The following is a 20,753-nucleotide window of genomic DNA, read 5'->3' on the forward strand; positions in this document are numbered from 1 at the left end:
AGTATTCAAGGAAATTTCATTAAAAACAGAACAATATGAAGATAATTAATACTACTGAATTGTATACACAGAAATGTAAGATGGTAAATTTTATATTAAGTGTTCTTTCCATAATTAAAAGTTAATGGAATATGAAATACTGCCATAGAACCCAGAACAGCTGTAACAAAAAGAGTCAAACAGTGCTGCTGAGAAAAAGAACAAGTGGAATTCTAAATCACTGCTTTTGGGAGTATAAATTTGTAGAGTTGGAAGTTCCAGTTCCTCCCCTAGTTAAATATCCACTTGAATATATTCAATATACATACAAGAATTTTTGGTTATCAAAATCTGAAGGAAGGGGCCAGCACTGTGCGTACCAGGTAAAGCTGCTGCCTGCAGAGCTGGTATCCCATACAGGTGCCAGTTCAAGTCCTGGCTGCTCCTCTTTCAACACAGCTCCCTGCTTAGTGTGCCTGGGAAAGCAGTGGAAGATGGCCCAAGTACCTGAGCTCCTGAACCCTTGTGGGAGACCCAGAAGAAGCTCCTGGCTCCTGGCTCTGGATAAGCACAGCTCTGACCATTGCAGTCATTTGGGAAGTGAACCAGTGGATGGAGGATCTCTGTCTCTCCCTTTCTCTGTAACTCTGCCTTTCAAATAAATTTTTTTTTTTTTTTTTTTTTTTTTTCAGAAAATCTGAATGAAACCAGGGCCGGCGCCGTGGCTCACTTGGTTAATCCTCCACTGGTATCCCATATGGGTGCCGGGTTCTAGTCCTGGTTGCTCCTCTTTCACTCCAGCTCTCTGCTGTGGCCCGGGAAGGCAGTGGAGGACGGCCCAGGTGCTTGGGCCCCTGCACCCACATGGGAGACCAGGAGGAAGCACCTGGCTCCTGGCTTCGGATTGGCACAGCGCTGGCCGTAGCGGCCATTTGGGGAGTGAACCAACGGAAGGAAGACCTCTCTCTCTTTCTCTCTCTGTCTATAACTCTACCTGTCAAAAAAAAAAAAAAAAAATCTGAATGAAACCAAAATGTTTTCGTATAGTAAATTGTGGGACATATACATAATGAAATAAATCAATGAGAGTAAATAAACTACAATTATATGCAACAAGAATGACTCTCAAAAACATGAATCTCAAGGCCAGTGCTGTGGCGTAGCAAATAAAGCGGCCACTTGTGATGCCACCATCCCATATGGGTGCCAGTTCGAGTCCCGGCTATCCCGCTTCTGATCCAGATCTCTGCTAATGCACCTGGGAAAAGCAGGGAAAGATGGCCTAAGTATTGATCCTTGTACTCATATGGGAGGCCTATGTGAAGCTTCTGGCTCCTGGCTTTGGCCTGGCCCCAAATCTGGCCATTGCAGACATCTGAGAGTGAACCAGTAGATAGAAGCTCTCTCTGTCTCTGTCTCTCCCCATATGTGGCTCTTTCAAATAAATAAAAAAATTTAAAACAAACATAACTGAGTGAAATAAGGCAGGCAGGAAAGCACACGTTTGAATACTGTATGATTCATATATAAGGCTCAAAACCAGGCAAAACTAATTATGTTTGGTGTTAGAGGAAAGGATATTGGTTATGTTGGAAGGGGAGTGAACTACAAAGGGCAGAGTGGACTCTGATGATATCTTTTGTCATTTTCTTTTTAAAGATCTGAGGGGTGGTTACACAGGTGTGTTTACCTTGTAAAAATTCATGGAACCAAATTCAGGATCTCCTGAATAGGGGTTAGGAGACGATTATTCAGAGAGAGAGAGAGATAAAGGTGAATAAAGTTCCATTTGGTTACAGATAGACTGTCCTCATCCTTATTTTCTGATATAATAGAAACAGGAACTTCTAATAAAAAAGATTTAAATTTTGGTCAGAGAAGAGCCCCATGGTCACACACAGATAATTGTTTCCCCTATGCCACTGCTCTGACCAAGGTTAGAGCTCCCTCTAGCACTTTTAACTAAGGAATACCACAGGCCCTTACAGAGCTGACACAGTTTGGTGCTGCCCATGGTTAAATGCAATATGGTGATTTTTATTTTTAATTTGCTTTAATTGTTGCTATGATATGAATAATTAATAGGCTTCCTATGCTAGTTTTGTAAAGTTCACAGTACAGAAAGCCAGGAGAGAAATATCTATTTAGAAAGGAGGCTTAAAAATGGTTATAACTGCTATAATATTAGAGAATTCAGAATATTTATTCATGATTTGTGGCAACATTATGTTTTCCACCAACAAAGAAACACACTACTAAAAGCATTTCCTACTAAAAAATCTCTCCAGTCTCATCTATTTTTCTCTTCATGACTGCATAACTACTGTACCTATAGTACTGTATGAGAGCAAAGTGGGTCAGTGTTAGGAGAGAGTTGTTTGAGGGAATAGAACAGAAAGGTTTGACTATAAACACTTAACCTCATTCCATCTATTCTAAAGTATTTATTAACATGAAATAAGCCCCTGGACAATAAGGATCTATTCAACTTGAAGCCTGTATTCTTTGCCCATGCTTGTAAACTCCCCTCTCCATTGGCATCTTAACCACTAGAAATTATGATGATATCAATACCTGCACCCAACCATGTCAATTTCACATTTGGATATCACATGAATGCATAATTTAGGTGTGATGCTGTAATCATACCCAATCCACACAAATCTGAGCAGGTGCTAGAAGTTCAATGGCTATTACATACACATAGCATTATGGGAAAGCAGACAGTTAACAGGGGTTTCGTTTTTCAATCTGGATTTAAAATCTTCTCCCCACCCTGAAAGAAACATTGCTTTTCAATACTCCTGTTAAAATCAATACACATTTCAAACCACCTAATTAATTAATTAATTCCTTCAGTCAAGTAGTGAGGATAAGAGAAAGAAAAAGAACGTAGAATCACCTTAAGGAAGAACATTATGAGTTATTCATTATATTTTTCACTCTTCCAACTAAGAAAACATTTTTTCATTATAATATGAGGCAAACATTTCCTATTAAATTTTTGTTGTGGTGGTACGATGGGTTAAGCTGCTGCCTGCAATGCTAGAATCTCACCTCAGAGCACCAGTCTGAGTCCCAGCTGCTCTGCTTTGGATCCAGCTCCCTGTTAATGTGTCTGAGAAAGCAGCTCAAGATGGTAGAAGTACTGGGAGACCTAGATGGAGTTTCGGGCTCCTGGCTTTGCTGTGGACCAGCCCAGGATGTTGTGGTCATTTGGTGAGTGAACCAGTGGATGGAACAACGATATTTCTCTCTCTCTCTCTCTCTCTCTCTCTCTCTCTCTCACACACACACACACACCCCTCCCCTCCTCACCCCCATCACTCTGCCTAATAACTTTTTTAAAGATATATGTATCTGAAAGGCAAAGTTAGAGAGAAGAAGGAGAGGGAGAGAGGGAGGAGGGGCGGGAGAGAAAGAGTGAGAACGAGCGAGCGAGAATCTCCTATCCACTGATTCACTCCCCAAATGGCCGCAAAGGACAGGGCTGGGCCCAGCTGAAGCCAGGAGCAGCTTCTAGGTCTCTCATGTGGGTGCAGGGGCCTTCCACTGATGCTTTCTCAGGCCATTAGCAGGGAGCTGCATGGGAAGTGAGACAGCCAGGTCTTGAACCAGCGCCCATATTTGGATGCAGGCATTGCAGGTGGCGGTTCTGCCACAGAGCTGGCCCTGAAACTTCAAATTCTATTTTCTGTGAACTTTTAGAAGCACCCTCCTACCACAAAGCCAAGATCCTAAGTGACTGCCTTAGTTTGGTTGTGCTGCTTATCTGCTAATCAAATTAACATGCCAAAGTCATTCCAAGAGCAGTTCAAACAATGGATGAAATATTGTCTGCAGGCCGGCGCCGTGGCTCACTAGGCTAATCCTCCGCCTAGCGGCGCCGGCACACCGGGTTCTAGTCCCGGTTGGGGCGCCGGATTCTGTCCCGGTTGCCCCTCTTCCAGGCCAGCTCTCTGCTGTGGCCAGGGAGTGCAGTGGAGGATGGCCAGGTGCTTGGGCCCTGCACCCCATGGGAGACCAGGAAAAGCACCTGGCTCCTGGCTCCTGCCATCGGATCAGCGCGGTGCGCCGGCCGCGGCGGCCACTGGAGAGTGAACCAACGGCAAAGGAAGACCTTTCTCTCTGTCTCTCTCTCTCTCACTGTCCACTCTGCCTGTCAAAAAAAAAAAAAAAATATTGTCTGCAAACAGTTATTCATTAACCTACTGAGAGCCTCAATCATGAGCTGTGTTTTTCCTAAGACAGGATTCACTACAGCTTCTCTCTCTGTTCACCCACTATCTGCTGGGAGCAGTATATCATGGACTAGAATGAGACTGACAGATCTAAATTAACATGACAGAAAAGCGATTTGATGCTGCCTCTGGTTTCTCTACCGCACTCTGTTTTGTGGCATCCAAAGGCTTCAGAACCCTGGCATTAATTAAGCAACAGTTTTATTACACATAATCAAAGCCTGAAAAGAACAGACAGCGAGAGGAGATTACAAGTTTCAATTAACAGTTTAACTTTTTGTGGCTGCTAATTGAGGTATTTTTAAATTTTGATCATAGCATACAGAATGCTGAAAAGGAAAATTCTGTAAGTATAAGAGAAATAACAGGCCAGCGCCGTAGCTCACTAGGCTAATCCTCTGCCTGCGGTGCCAGTACTCCAGGTTCTAGTCCCGGTTGGGGCACCGGATTCTGTCCCGGTTGCTCCTCTTCCAGTCCAGCTCTCTGCTGTGGCCCGGGAAGGCAGTGGAGGTTGGCCCAAGTGCTTGGGCCCTGCACCCGCATGGGACACCAGGAGGAAGCACCTGGCTCCTGGCTTCGGATCCGCGTAGCACGCCGGGCCATGGCAGCCATTTTGGGGGTGAACCAATGGAAGGAAGACCTTTCTCTCTGCCTCTCTCTCACTGTCTAACTCTGCCTGCCCCCCAACCCAAAAGAGAGAGAATTAACAAATCTAAAATGTATCACCATATTGTAATTTTATATAATCAATTTGCACATTTCCATGATTTCCAAATGGCTAGTTGTTAGTAAACTACTAATATTCAATAGGCAGCATAGGGAACTTTTTAGATAACCCCCCTATTTACTACATCTACTTAATTTCTATGTCTTAAAATTTGCAGCCAGGCGCCGCAGCTCAATAGGCTAATCCTCCACCTGCAACACCGGCACACCGGGTTCTAGTCCCAGTCGGGGTACCGGATTCTGTCCTAATTGTTCCTCTTGCAGTCCAGCTCTCTGCTGTGGCCCGGGAGTGCATTGGAGGATGGCCCAAGTGCTTGGGCCCTGCACCCACATGGGAGACCAGGAGAAGCACCTGGCTCCTGGCTTCGGATCAGCGTGGTGCGCACCGGCCGTAGCGGCCATTGGGGGGTGAACCAACGGTAAAGGAAGACCTTTCTCTCTCTCTCTTTCACTGTCCACTTTGCCTGTCAAAAAAAAAAAAATTTTTTTTTTTGCAGCCAGTTTTTGAAAGCATGGGGCCTTAGGCTCAGCTGGTGTAGTTTAGTTGGTCCTAGTTCTGCAACTCGCTAAGAGACTCTGGGCAGGCTGCTTGATGGGTAGTTCTCTTCTAATCATATGTAAAATGGCATTATGAGAATGTACATAAAACTCTTGGTGCGATATCTGGTACACTACCAATGTTCAATAAATAATGGTACAAAAAGCCTGTCAATTTTGATGACAGAATCTCCAGATCTGTAATACTTTAACAAACATATTTCACAACTTTTTTGGTTTTAAGTCAATCAGACTCAACAAATACAGTTTAAGAACCTACATTATGCAAAGCCAGAAGGCCACAACTCAATCTAGGTCTCCCACGTGGGTGGTAGGAAGCCAAGCACCTAAACTACCACCTGCTGGCTCCCAGGGTGGGCATTAGCAGGAAGTTGGATCAGAAGCCAAGGCAGGACTTGATCACAGGCACTTAGATACAGCATCCCAAGCGGCATCACAATGTTTGCCCAAACTTAACATTATTATTATTATTATTATTATTATTATTATTATTATTTGAGAGGCAGTGAGAGATTCAGAGAGAGAAACAAAGCTCCTATCTGCTGGTTCACTTGCATAAGGTAAGTTTTCTTTTTTTTTTAAAGATATCTATTTATTTATTTGAAAGTTACGCAGAGAGAGAAGGAGAGGCAGAGAGAGAGAGAGAGAGAGGGGTCTTCCATCCAATGGTTCACTCCCCAATTAGCCACAATGGACGGAGCTGTGCCGATCCGAAGCCAGGAGCCAGGAGCTTCTTCCAGGTCTCCCTGGGCGGGCGCAGGGGCCCAAGGACTTGGGCCATCCTCCACTGCTTTCCCAGGCCATAGCAGAGAACCCATTTGGGATGCCAGCGCTTCAGGCCAGGGCCTTAACCCACTGCGCCACAGCGCCAGCCCCAATAAGGTAGGTCCTTAAACTGTAATGTTTTCAGGCTAGATGTACGGATTTACACTGCTTAGCATCTAAACTTCTGAAGAGCATGCCATATGCAGAAAACTATCACTGCAAATGGAATCAACCATAATCTATGAATCCATGTGGCATCTACTTAACTCTTTATCTTTTCAAAACAAAAACAAAATATATTAGCAGTGGGTGTTGTGCCGTAGTGGTTACAGCTGCCCCTTAAGATACCTGCGTCCCATGAAGCAGGAGTACCTGGGCTCAGCTGCACCTTCATCTTCTGATTCAGCTCCTTGACTTTGTTCCTGGTAGGCTGCACACAACGGCTCAAGCACATGGGTTCTGGCCACCCAAGTGGGAGACCTGGATGGAGTTCCTGGCTCCTGACTTCTGCCTGGCCCAGCCCTGGCTGTTACGGCATTTTGTAGCTATGCCTTTCAATTAAATAAAAACAAATAAATGAAAATTAAAAAATATTCAAGGGGCCGGCACTGTGGCTTAGTGGGTAAAGCTGCTGCCTGCAGTGCCAGCATCCCATATGGTTGCCAGTTTCAGTACTGGCTTCTCCACTCCTGATCCAGCTCTCTGCTATGGCCTGGGAAAGCAGTAGAAGATGGCCCAAGTCCTTGGGCTCCTGCCCCCATGTAGGAGACCTGGAAGAAGCTCCTGGCTCCGGATCAGCCCAGCTCTGGCTGTTGCAACCATTTGGGGAGTGAACCAGCAGATGGAAGACCCCCCCTCCCATGGCTTTCTGTAACTCTGTCTTTCAAATAAATATAAATCTTTTTAAAAATTTCAAAAATCTCCATTTCACAGGTTTAATGAATTTCAGAAATCTACCTTTTCTCCTTAAGTTCCTATCCTCAGAAAACAAAATAAAAAACCTCCACAAACCTCAATCTATCAATTTTAAAGGCTAAAATGACACTAAATTAATCTCACAAAAATAAAATATAAAGCAAGATTTTCCACGATAACAGTTTTTTAAAAAAGTTTTCTAATTAAACTGTCAGGTTTTTAAGTACTCCAATCTAAACAATAGGAGAAAATACACAAACTGAAAATGAACCTCACACATAGATGTAAATAACGCCACTCTTTGGGTTGCCCATTAATCCACAAGTGGCATATTCATCTTATTTACAGTATTATACCCCCTGCCATGATATTCCATTACAGAGTCACGCTACAGACTCCATAGTTAACACTGTAGGAACCATTTCTTTTTAAACATGGTTTTCTTTCTATATTTCCCTTTTGGTTTGCTCCCAGGTTTTTTAAAAAAATATTCATATAACTAAGTTCCTCATGCTCTTGGATATTCCTAGAAATTGTGGATTAATTTAGAGAAGCAACGTTTGAGATACAAACCATAATTCAATTTATATTCATTCTTCTAGAAATATTTTAATGTTCCTGTTTGTCAAGATTTCTTTTTTTTAAAGATTTTATTTATTTATTTGAGAGGCAGAATTAGAGACAGAGAGATGGAGAGACAGAGAGAAAGGTCTATTTGCTGGTTCATTCCCCAAATGGCACAATGGCTGGAGCTGGGCTGATTTGAAGTCAGAAGCCAGAAGCCAGGAGTTCTTCTGGGTCTCCCAAGCAGGTACAGGAGCCCAAGTACTTGGGCCACCCTCCACTGCTTTCTCAGGCCTTAGCAGAGAGTTGGATTGGAAGAGGAGCATCTGGGACACACCCATATAGGATGCCAGTGCCATAGGTAGAGGCTTGGCCTACTATGCCACAGCACCGGTCCCATTTGTCAAGATCTTAATGTTCCATGTGAAAAAGTACTTCTTGCATAGAAAATGTATGCTACCCTCAACTGTCAAAAATCTTTACTCTTTCCATTAGAGAATACCTAGAGACTTAAATATATATATATATATATATATATACCAAAAATATTGATGGCTGTTTGCTTTTTATTTTTTCTTTTTATTGATTTCTTTTTAATGAACTTGTTTCTTATTCACTCTTTCCCATTCCAAGTCTCCTCTGTGAGACAGAAGATTTCAAAGTCCAACCAAATCCTGATACTTGGGATGGTGCTCTGGCATGGTGGTTTAAGCCTCTGCCTGCAGTACTGGCATCCCATATAGGCAACAGTTCAAGTCCCGGCTGCTCCAATTTTGATCCAGCTCCCTGCTGAAGGCCTGGGAAAGCAGTGGAAGATGGACCAGTGCTTGGGCCCTTGCATCCACATGGGAGACCCAGAAGAAGCTCCTGGCTTTGGATCGGCCCAGCTTTGGCCATTGTAACCATCTTGGAAGTGAACCAATGGATGGAAGACCTCTCTCTGTCTCTCCCTCTCTCTGTGTATAACTACTTTGCCTCTCAAATAAAGAAATCTTAAAAAAAAAAAAAAAAATCCTGACACTCATCTTCACAGTCACTAAACCATCTGCAAGCAATATAATAAATATAAAAATATTTACTGACATGTAATCAGACAAACCTGGGTTATTAAGTCTTAACGGACATTGTTTTCAACTGACAAAATTAAAAACAGAGTTCAAGCCGGAAAAATAGATCTTCTGGCATAAAAGGACTATTAATGCATGCTATATTATACTGCAGATCCTGACACAGACAATAGGATGAAATCTCTATTTCCAGAATAACTTCTAAAACTTAATTACTAAGGTATGAGTCACCACCGGGAACCAGTTGTTTAATATTGTCTATTCATTTCATACATACAAGCATGCAACATGGAGCCGTGAAGTCATCTCAGATCCTTTAAAGATCTGTTTACTGTGTTTACAAGGAAGGTGATTATCATTGAGTATGCTTTTAAAGCTATACAGAATTATTGACTAGGAAACCCAGAAAAGAGTTAAGCTTTCTCAACATAGTACTTGGCTCAGTTCAGCCTGATCAAGGTATTTTATAATCAGTTAAGAATGGGAGGAAGGAGAAGAGGAGGAAATAACATTTGCTAGATATCAGAAGTGCTACAGAAATTAAATAATTCTAAATATCAGAAGTGCTACAGAAATTAAATAATTCTAAATAATAAATTTTACACACTAGGGGAGACAAGTCTCCTGGTAGGGAAGTCACAGGGGACCTCCAAACACTACTGGAAGGGCAATCTGGTGAGCAAAGACTAGGAAGACAGATCTGGATTCAAAACTTGACTCTACAACGTAAAAATGTGAAAACTTCTCTCAGAGTGTTGTCCATCTCATCAGGTTCACATAAGGACTGAAACAACATATACCTAACACAACTGTACCTGAATACAGGGGCTCAACTTACTCTCTTTCTCTTCAAACTTTGAGTAGAAAATTGAAAAGAGAAAAGGAAAAAAAGGTAGAAGTCTTCCATTTTGAAGATACATGAGAAAGAAAATGGAAATTAAGATTTTTTTTAGATGAGAACATATCCCAAATCTAAAAAAAAGCCTCATAGATTCAACTGGTTCCATATCTAAGAACATTAAGTAGGGGTATTCTGGCTGAGTACCAAAGGATTAATAAAAATTTCTCTAAGGTAAACCCAATGGTGAGCTTCAGGATTAGTGGAATTTAAGGTGACTTGGTAATTTTAGTTCACTCAGGAATTTAAAAGAGATTTTCTTGGTCATTAAGTCAATTGGACATTTCTGGGATTCCTAGTATAAACAAAAACAACAGGTTCTCTCAAAAATGTGACATCTATTTTAACACTGATCTCAAGAAGCAAATTGTTTTGGATAAGAACTCTATCAACAGGATCAAATACTGGCAGGATAACTAAGTTGATGGAATGCCAAACTCAAAGAACAAAGGGAAAATACAATTTCATTTTTACAGAAACTTGGTAGAGTAGAAGAGTCATTTAAATTCATAGCTCATTTGCCTTACAAGCTGAAGTCACGACACAAGAATAAAACTTTACATGTATGCATCCTGAGCTCATGGGTGCTGAAAGGTTCAAAAGCAGGAATCAGGTTTCACAAGCTTTGTAAGTGATCTTTTTACACCATATGAGTAAGGACATATTTATCCACAAACAGTTTATGAGACCAGGCTTCTGAAACTCTTAAACTAAGAGAGAAGAAAATGTCTACACCTATGAACAGCTACAACAATCCATAAAAGTTCAAGACTTAAAAATAAAAAACTGAAATAAAAAAAAAAACCAAAATCTGTCTTCCAGATGAAGAAATGGAGAAAGGTGTCCTGTGAAAGTATAATAAGTGGACTTTAAAATAGTAATATCCATGGTAGCACTAGAGTTTTTTTTTTTTTTTTTTTAAAGAAAGTGTGTGTGGGGGGGAGTCCTAGACACTATTTGGTATTAAGTTACTGATGCTAAAATACTGATGCATAGAAGCTAAATGAATATATTCAGGAAAAATACACTATCAAATAATAAAATAAACAAAAATCACATTTCTGCTCAGACAGAATCCTGAGCTGTATGAAGGAGATTTTTGGTGGAAGGGAATAAGGAAACGGTATTAATGCGAAATGAGGTGTTTATGTTCTATGAGTTTTGCACATAGCCATAATATTAGAAACTCAAGTTTGTGAAAACACAGTTATCTTAAAAGCTGCAGGGCAAGACAGTTATATATGATATGTATAATTTACATGAGTCATAAATACGGAAAAAAATCCTATTACTATGATGATAAAAGATCACCTTATAGCTAACCTAAATATTTTCAATTATACTTAGGGTTCTTACTATTAATACAGTATTTGGATAGGGATCTGATAACCAGCTTTTATATATTACTACTTTAAGTAATATGCTTAAGTCAATTAATTGTTCACATCAAGATAAAAATTTATTTTATCTTTGAAAGATAATCTGAATTGAAAGATAATTGAATTTGCAAAGCCTACACTATATTACTTGCTGTTATGGTCAGTCACTAAACTTAAGGTACAAAGAGGAAAACCTACAAACCTTGATGACCTCATATACTTTACCCAACGTTAAAGCCTTCCAAAAAGGTCTAGAAAATAGGAGCTGATTTGGTACAGAAAATTTAGCTCATTAATGTTTTCCATGGCCTTATGCCATTTTTTCCAATATGATAGGGATGAATAAGGTTACAATTTCATATAACTGAGTTTTAAATGGATGAATCAGCTTTTAGTTTCAGTTACTGCATAGGTTATTGTTCCTCTTTCTCCTATAAACTCCACACTTGATTGATATTCCATTCTCAATTGTATAAACTGGAATAACACAACCCAAAGCTGAGAAGTCAGTGGCACAGGAAATATGAAAACAAACAAAACAGCAAATTTCCTAATAAACAGAACCAGGAAAGGAATACAATTTAAATATGCCATAGCTTAATGCCTGGATTTTGCTCCTCTATTGAATAACTCAAAGTGACAGAAGCGCTCCAAACCAGAGAACCCTCACGCTGCTTGTAAAGAAAACTCTACACTGGAGGGATGAAGCAGGGGGAAGCTGACAAGGCAGAACTTTTAAAATGTACTTCCTATGGCTGTCTGATTTTTAAAAAGTCAAACTGTGAGACCCAGAGTACGATGCCAAAGACAGGGTGCTGGGGACCAAATCCTAAATGACCCCTGACAGATCTGCAGTCTGCCAACTAGGTATTCATCAACTATGCTTTGTGGTATCACTGTGGAAAGTAGATAGTAGCTCTTAAAAGTCCGTAAACCAGCGAGCTCTAGGATGGAAACACAGCGCTTGGCAGCAAGGAAAGGGTAATGTAAACAACCACAGATTATTTTTTTTCTTCTTCCCATTTACAGAAACCGTGCCTGGCATTGTGCAGCTGTGGTGTTGCCTTCATCACTCCCTCCATTTCCAGTCTTGCTAATTAAAAGGTTGATCACAGAACAATGCTCTTCTCATTAATTTCAGTGTTCCGATTGGGCAGGATCCCTGCTTACCCCACCTGATCTTTTCACACTGCTGAAGTTAATGTGACAGGAGCCCGAAGATGGATTACCTGCTGCCATATTGCCCATCGCCTCCAATCAGGAGCTATCTGTGTAAACTGATTGTTCTAATTTGCTCTCATTATTTTTACAATATCAGGAGAAAATAACGCACACAGCTCACTGTCAAAGCCATGAAAATCAGCCATTAGTTAAACCCAGACACTGAGTGGCTTTATTAGAGGCACTGCAGTTTATTGATGCAGCTCCAGTTAAACATGGCAGCATTTGCTTCAGTAGATGGAAATGTTAACACTCAAAGTGAATATTTACTGTGATAATACACATGGCAACAGGATATTTTCACGAATCCAGTTCCTATTTGAGAAGCTTGGTTCTGACACAAATTACATAGCGATAAAGGGTTGTGGTGGTGTAAGAAAGTAGGTAACATCTGATATACTCAGCATGAAAATCCCTCTATTAATTCCAATCTATAAGTACTCTTTGCCTCCTATACTTTGTATAAATAAGAAATCCTAACCTGTGACTATAATTGCTAATCAATAAATAAAAGTGGTTCTATTTTTCTCCATAAACAAATATTTTTACAAAATAGAAATTTTATTACTTAGGAATCAAAATGTTTTCTATAAAGATCACACAGGTATAATTTTAAATCAGACTATTCTTATACAGTGTAAGTTTTCAACAAGATTGGTTACTAATCCTAGTGTCGCTGATATTCACGATGTATTTCAAAATTAGAAAATAAGCAGCCTAGAAAAGCCAGCTAACAAACAAGCTGGGTTGTAAAGCCTTCAGTAAGTAAAGACTTAAAGCAGATGGAAGGACTGGGCAGAAAGGTCTGATACTCAAGATTTGTCCTGAGCACAAAGAAAATGTATTTTCATGTTGTAAAGAAAATGCTGAACTCCAGAAGAAAAATGATTTAAAATTGGCACTCTAGGCTCTTCGAGCTATTAACATTTTGTAAAAATGTTAGCTAACTGCTGCCTGAAAAGCATTTAGAGGGCTAGATAAAGCAGATATAATAGAAACAGATGCCTTTTAAATACAAGAATTTAACTGATTCACACTCTTTCCATCTCCCCTCTTTAGTATTAGAAAGAAACATGGCTTCCTCCTGTTTTCTTTCTACTCTAAGATTCCTAGGTAATGTGAAGGCAAGAGTATGCCCTTCTTGCTGCTCCCCTTTTAATGGCCACTTTTCTTTTTCGAAGAAACGTGTGCCATGCTTTTCTCCTTAAAATTCCTGCACTAAAAGACTGCACCATACTGCACTCCGCAAAACGTGCTGATGGCGCCAATTACAAGCCCCCAGCCGAACGCGCCAGCCCCCACCATTCGGGCAGATTTATGCGGACTCTTGCCGACGTTATTACAAGTCAGAGTTTATTGGGAAATTGTTACATTATGCGGAGTGTCTAACAAATTGCTTATGCTGCTATAATTGGATTACAACAGCCGCTTGCTCCCACCGGTAAGATTAGGCAAGTAGGACTCCTGCCGATCTCTGAGCGTTAGCAGTAATTTTATTTGCCTTGCCTCTCTCTTTCCTAACAACATGCCTCTCTCCCTGCCAGCTGTCTGCTGAAAAGGCACAGGCTTGTTCCTTGGCCCTAACAATGCAATTACAGCCCCGCAGATCGCACTGTTTGTGCATTAAGTACAGAGCCAAAACGAGGCGAATTAATCGTTTGACTTTTGGAGAAGCCATGTGATCTCTCCGAGCGGGTGATCCGACATGCATCAGCAGGCAACACTGCAGTCAATTCTTGATGAAGAACTTTCTCCTTTCACCTCTCTTTCTCCCAACCTTTCCTTTTTCACTGAGGAAGACACTGACTGGGCTCATCTCATGCTGATCTAGATCAATTCACAAAGCCAAACCTGATCTTATTAGCTCCCCAGCTTGGCAGAAACATGAAGAGGTTCTAGCATCTTGAAGCGTCTCAGCCAGACAGATCAGCGGTTCCCAACAGCTGAACCACTGCTGCTACAAGAAAAAAACAGGTTCATAAAGAGTTCGCTGAGGAAGAAAAGTTTGTATTTCTTTGGAACTACAGAAACTTTTAGGTTTTGGCAAATAAAACTGCCTTGCGATGGCTTTTTTACAAGCTCTGTGTGTATTCAAGGGCCATCGAGCACCAGCACTGAAACTGGTGTCCTTTCTGCGCAGATCGCTCTGCTGGAGAAGCTGGCGGCCAATGCGCGCAATCAATGTGCTAGACTTCGGGCTTCAAAACCACCCATCTGATCCCCTCTCCGGGCAAAGTTTTAAACACACTTTGTTGACAGCTTTCAGCTTCTTGCTTTTTTTCTCATATGTTGAACAATGAGTGCCGGTAGCAAAGAGACCATGCAAGCAGTTACTGTGATCCTAGAACATAGTCCGTGAGGACTTGAGGCTGGGGTCTGGACTTTTCTCTTGGGTTGAAAATAGTTTGAATTTTACCAGTTGTAACACAGATCCAGATTTCTCTTTACATTTTCTTCATCAATGCCATATGCTCCGAGGGTTCCTGAGGCTGGTTATACAACAAATGTGCAATCAGTGTACTGATGCCTTTTGGTGTCCGATATCTGGCCCACCCAGCTGTGCCCCAGTGCTGACTCCTTGTCTAGATTCTCAGCATTATGCACATCTGGAACGAAATGTATTTTTTTATCTTTTATTGTACAAACATATGCAGTATTGTCCAAAAGAAAGGTCCTTGCTTCTCTCATGAATTCAAAGTGATCTTGGAAAACTCACTTTACTGTGTATTTCTTAGAACCTCTGGAACGCAATTAACATATTACATTCAAATGACAATTTTCTGAGCTTCATTTCTGCTTTTTGAAACAGCAGAAACTACTGTGTAGCATGTTATACTCCAGAGTGTCTCCAACCATTGGCCTCAATGATATGGTTAAATCTGAGTACGTTCTCCACAGAGCTAACATTTAGACCTGACAGGCGCCTATGTGAAGAATGGACCATCTGACATGCTACTTGTGGAACAGTATATTAAAGAAGCCTGTTAACATGTAGTTTAGAACTCAAAAGAAACTCTGAACAGCTGAAATGCCTTATAAATAGCGCAGACCCAGAGGAAGTGCAAACGTCTGCATTGTGAATTGTAGATCTTAATTACCGACAATGGCTGGTACAGCAAGTAGCATGGAAAAAAAGTGAAACAGTTGCACTGTTCATGGTTGGCAATAATTCTTCAGGAAAATATTTACTATCAATCAGTTATGAGAAAAGGGACTCTGTGCTCGTAAAACAGCACGTTGCTTCTCATACCAGGACCATTTTGCTTCAGCATAATCTGAATTTAAACAGCTTGTTTCCTGCGGATATAATTTTGGAAATAAATAAAACAAGTCTTCTATCAAAATCTGGAGTGAGTGGAAAGGAACATCACATTTTTCTGTCTCACAGTTTCAAACAGATTATTAGTCTCAAGTAAAAAAAAAATAAATAAAGCAACAACAAAGATACAGAGCATCTATGAAAGGCTATACTGAAGGGGTTTATTTTCTAAACATAAAGAGGCAGCACTTCTATCTGGGCCATAAATATAGATAAACGTACTCACAAACTCAATTTTAACTGTACGTGTTTATACATGTGTGTGGGTGTGTGTATAAGGGCAAATTAGGGAAATGTCTAAAACAGAAAATCTCAAAAGATTTTAATGCAGTTAATAAAAAGATAATAATAAAACATTAATGCTCTTCAGTTTTTAACATTAGTTTTCTCTACAATTGAAAAACATCGCAAAGGATGACAATTAGGCACAACATGATTATAGATTTTAAAGACAATGTTGACAGTCAATAATGACAGTCCATTTAAAGCTACAATAAATACAGAGCTCACCCTGTTCCAAAAACAAATCTTATGAACTAAAGAGCTATAATTAGAAGAGAGGTGTTTGAAAAACTAAGACATTTCAATGACTCCAAATGCTATTTGGATTAAGTTATACTGATAAAATGAACCACCCACACACACCCCTCATTTTTTATTTTTAGATTTTCTCTTAGGCTTCTTTTTTCAAGGTAAAGAGTCAGAAGATTATTGTCAATCTAGAGTGGCTGTTTGTCTTACAGCTTTGTTTTTTTTTTTTTTTTTTTTTTTTTTTGTATTCCAGAGAGGCCTAGTGGATACTCTTTCTATAATAGGAACTTTTGGCAAGGAAGTCCTAAACAAAGCAATAAAGGGGTCTGAACCTAACAATATTGTTGCTTTTAAGAAAATAATTGGTATTGACATCTTCTCTAGAACTCACACAAACAGTATTCAGTAATAAAACTTCTAGTATCTTTACCCACACCAAAGTCGCTCTTTTTCAGAATTCAGTTGCTTTGAACCAGAAGATAAAAACTGCTGGTATCACTATATTACAGTCTCTCTCGCATGCAGATGGTTGGACATTCAAGTCACATTGGAGCACAATCTGGATCAACAACAAACACTTGTATCAAGTTAAATTAAAAAAAAAAAAAACCCACTTTGGTCATATCAATGCAGCAGATGGAATCCATTCAGTTAAGGGCTAAAGGTGAAGAACAGAAAATAAGGATACACGTGCACACCTACAAAAATAATGGAAAGCCATTTCTTTCAAAGGTCAAGCTATAAATGAGGCCAAGAGAAACAGTATGGAATCATGAGACACACACAACACATGTAAATAAAGAAAGGAACTCTTGGGGCCGGCACTGTGGCTCAGCAGGTAAGGCAGCCGCCTGTAGTGCCAGCATCCCATATGGGGGCTGGTTCGAGTCCCAGCTGCTCCACTTCCAATCCAACTCTCAGCTATGGCCTGGGGAAGTAGTAGAAGATAGCCCAAGTCTTTGGGTCCCTGCTCCTGCATGGGAGACCCAGAAGAGGCTCCTGGCTTCAGATCAGTGCAGCTCTGGCCATTGTGGCCAACTGGGGAGTGAACCAGTGGATGAAAGACCTTTCTCTCTTTCTGCCTCTACTTCTCGTTCTGTGTAACTCTTTCAGATAAATAAATCTTAAAAAAAAAAAAAAAAAAAAGGAACTCTTGTCACTATTCCTGTTTATTGTTACCTCACTGGAGGCTGTTACAATAAAGAAATTTTTTCTCTGCAACATGTTTTTGCCATTGATCAACTTATTATCAGGCTCAGATCTGAAGCAATGAACCACAGACAGAGTATAGGCCAATAAAAGGCAACCAAGATGTTAGCTGAGTTCCAACAGAAAGTGATATAAATCATTAGAGTATTTAAGGGGACAATGAAAGGATTTAGGTGTCAGAATAATGTTAAAATAAGCAAGAACGGGATGAGAGGGTCACCATATGGGAGAAGTGAAACATACAGATGAGCAGCAATGAGCAAACTTATTTTCTCACCCAAGAGCATGAAGAAATTATGCCATTGTGCCAGATGCCAGAAGATTTCTAACTATCACTGCGGAAGTAAAGGGTAGGAGAACAAACCAACCAACTCCACAACATACAGATTCACAGCAACTATGCATCGTGGAGATCCTGGCTGACAGAGATCGGGGAAACAAAAGGAACAGATGCTCACTTGGCCAGCTCTCAATGAAACTCATTAAAATTGTCACCCTGTCCTTGGACTGGTGTTCATGCTAAGATTTTTGCATTGTTTAGCCAGAAGTCATCCACTTGTAATGCACTTGAAAGCAGTGTGGCCAATAAAGGAGAAAGGCCAAAGTAACAGTACTGCTGCCTCCACGTACAAATGCAAAATAGAAGATAGGGTCAATCAGCACTTGCTAATCGTGACTGACAACTTAAACATATATAATTTATATCATATTGTAGCAAATTATTGACATTTGAATTTAACTAATGCACTTTACCTCTCAAATTATAACTATTACACTTGATCTTAGCCAAAAGGCCGAGAAGCGATCAAACTATAACTATTAATAAATTTTGACATTCATACGACTCCAATAGCTTTATTTTGTATGATATACTTTCAGTTGCTAAGTAGGCCCAGAGACTAATGCATGTTTTAAGAGGTAAAATAGGGACTGGTGCTGTGGCGCAGCAGGTTAAAGTTCCAGACTATAGCACTGGCATCCCATATGGGCATAGGTTCGAATCCAGGCTGGCTCACTTCCAATCCAGCTCTCTTCTATGGCCTAGGAAAGAAGTAGAAGATGGCCCAAGTCCGTGGGCCCCTGCACCCACTTGGGAGACCTGGAAGAAGCTCCTGGCTTCAGATCGGCACAGCTTCGGCCATTGTGGCCATTTGGGGAGTGGACCAGTGGATAGAGATCTCTCTCTCTCTGCCTCTTCCTCTCTGTAACTCTGCCTTTCAAGTAAATTAAATAAATCTTAAAAAAAAAAAAAAAGGTAAAATATTGTTGTTGCTAGTGTCTGAATGTTTACATTCTCCCAAAATTCATAAAAGCAGAGCCCTCAAAAATGGAGTCAGTACCTTTAAAAAAAATCCCAGAGAGCTAGCTGATTTCTTCCACCATGTGAAGATGTAACAAGAGGTACCATCTATGAAGTAAGGCAAGGACCAGACTACAAATCTGCTAGCATCTTATTCTTGGACCTCCCATTATCCAGAACTACAGGAAGTAAATTATTGTGTTTATAAGCCATTCAGTTTATGGTATTCTTGTTATAGCAGCCCAAATGGACTAAGAAAAACTATCCTTGGATTTTTATAGCAAAGGAGAGAGACTACATGACAGCAGCTCTGGCTCTAATGTGACAGTAAAGCAACTGTAGGCCTGGATGGGTAATACAATAGATTACTCTTTTTTTTTTTTTTTTAAAGATTTATTTATTTATTTTTACTTGAGAGTCAGAATTACAGAGAGAGACAAAGAGAGAGAGGTGTCCTCCATCCATTGGTTCACTCCCCAATTGACTGCAACTGCAATGGCTAGAGCCGTGCCGATCCGAAACCAGGAGCCTGGAGCCTCCTCCGGGTCTCCCATGCAGGTGGCAGGGGCCCAAGGACTTGGACCATCTTCTACTGCTTTCCCAGGCCACAGCAGAGAGCTGGATCGGAAGTGGAGCAGACGGGACTTGAACCGGCACCCATATGAGATGCCAGCACTGCAGGCGGCAGCCTTACCTGCTAAGCCATGGCGCCGGCCCAATAGATTACTTTCGAATAGTCAAAGCTTGGAATGTTGTCACAGGGATAAATACCTGAATGGTTGTAATGGCAATATTTTTGAAGATAAGTAAAATTCTAGAAACAGAGCCCACATTGAATTTTACTTACTCCTGGAGTAATCAAAACAGCTGAAACTTGAATTCAAAATTCCAAATTAAGTACTTGGAAACCTGCCAAGTATCTTAATCTTGGCCCTCCCATTATCCAGAACTACAGGAAGTAAATTACTGTTGTCAAGACTGGCAATGAAAAACCTTAGATCTCTCATACTTAAGGTTGCTTTTGTTTCCAGGCTACAGACAGGGCACACATTTACACGTGAAAGAGGTAACTCATACGCATGACTACACAAACCTGTCCACTTGGATCAAGATCACTGAAAGGCACTCACTCAATCAACAAAAATGATAGAACAATTGGGTTTTCTAAAACATATATCACAATTCTTGCAAGGATGTACTTTATACTGAATCACTTTAAAAACTGGGAAATTTATAAAAATAATTGTGTATTATCTCATACAAATCTTACTGATCTGTGATATCCTATAACTAATGCCAGACAACATTTTGAATCAGTCTCAAATGTGAGCAGATATATAATCAAAAGATTCTGCTGCACCTGACCAAATGGGGAATCCAACTTGCAATCTGCTCAGGATAAAACAGTGCCTGCTTGTACTCTTTTCTTAAATATAAATAGTCTTTAATGGAACTGAGAAAAGATGCCTACAACATAGCATTGTGATGATGTGGTATAATATATATCAATGAGCAATACTGCTTACCTTGGCCACACAATTTTCAGTCTTCATAGCCGTGCTTGCTAGACATACTGTTTCTTGGTTTAAGCAGAGTCTGGCACAACTATTGTAAGTCTGTAAGAGAATTTTTTTGAAATAGGTTTGTTAGATATTGAAATACTGCTATATACAGTTTTCAAATCAACACACAAATAGATTCTATCTGTAATTTCCAGATTTATAGGAACTGGGGAACAGGGAGCAAGGAGAGAGCCCACAAAATCCAGTGATACGCCCAGGTATAAGTAGATGAGGAGCACTGGCTTTGTTGCATACATGGAAAGTGCAGTGTTGGTACGTAGCGTATTTTAAAGGCAAATTTATTACTTTATTCTTTAAAGCCATCTTTTTGGTTTGTTGGTTTTCATTTTATTTGAAAGACAGAAAGGCAAAAAGAAAGAGACAGACAGAGACAGCTTCCATCTGCTGGCTTACTCCCCAAATGCCCACAACAGCTGGGCAAGACTGGAATTCAATCACGGTCTTCATGTCGGTGACAGGGACTCAAAAACGTGAGCAATTGACTCCCAGGTTGTGCAT

The 20,753-nt window shown here is 40.4% G+C and overlaps 1 protein-coding gene and 1 non-coding gene across 31 annotated transcripts in view; both read right to left on the reverse strand.

The window, feature by feature from the left end:
* The window catches only part of BTRC (beta-transducin repeat containing E3 ubiquitin protein ligase), a 218,483-nt gene that overhangs the window by 66,993 nt on the left and 130,737 nt on the right, over positions 1-20,753 (reverse strand). For 26 of the 30 annotated variants that reach the window (XR_007911097.3, XR_016221989.1, XM_008270377.5 and 23 more), the window contains one exon: positions 20,199-20,288. The exons of the other annotated variants lie outside the window; for them this stretch is intronic. Coding sequence is in view for 24 of the 26 variants with exons in the window: in XM_008270377.5 (XP_008268599.1) it covers positions 20,199-20,288 (90 nt within the window). In the remaining 2 variants the exon portion in view is untranslated. The remainder of the gene's footprint in view (positions 1-20,198; positions 20,289-20,753) is intronic. 30 annotated transcript variants of the gene reach the window in all.
* LOC127484303 (U2 spliceosomal RNA) lies at positions 17,983-18,178 on the reverse strand. Its single transcript, XR_007911175.3, has one exon. It is a non-coding gene; the product is annotated as a U2 spliceosomal RNA (small nuclear RNA).

This window comes from Oryctolagus cuniculus, chromosome 15, assembly GCF_051225735.1.
Source record: "Oryctolagus cuniculus isolate XC-2025 breed Fujian yellow rabbit chromosome 15, ASM5122573v1, whole genome shotgun sequence".
NCBI lineage: Eukaryota > Metazoa > Chordata > Mammalia > Lagomorpha > Leporidae > Oryctolagus > Oryctolagus cuniculus.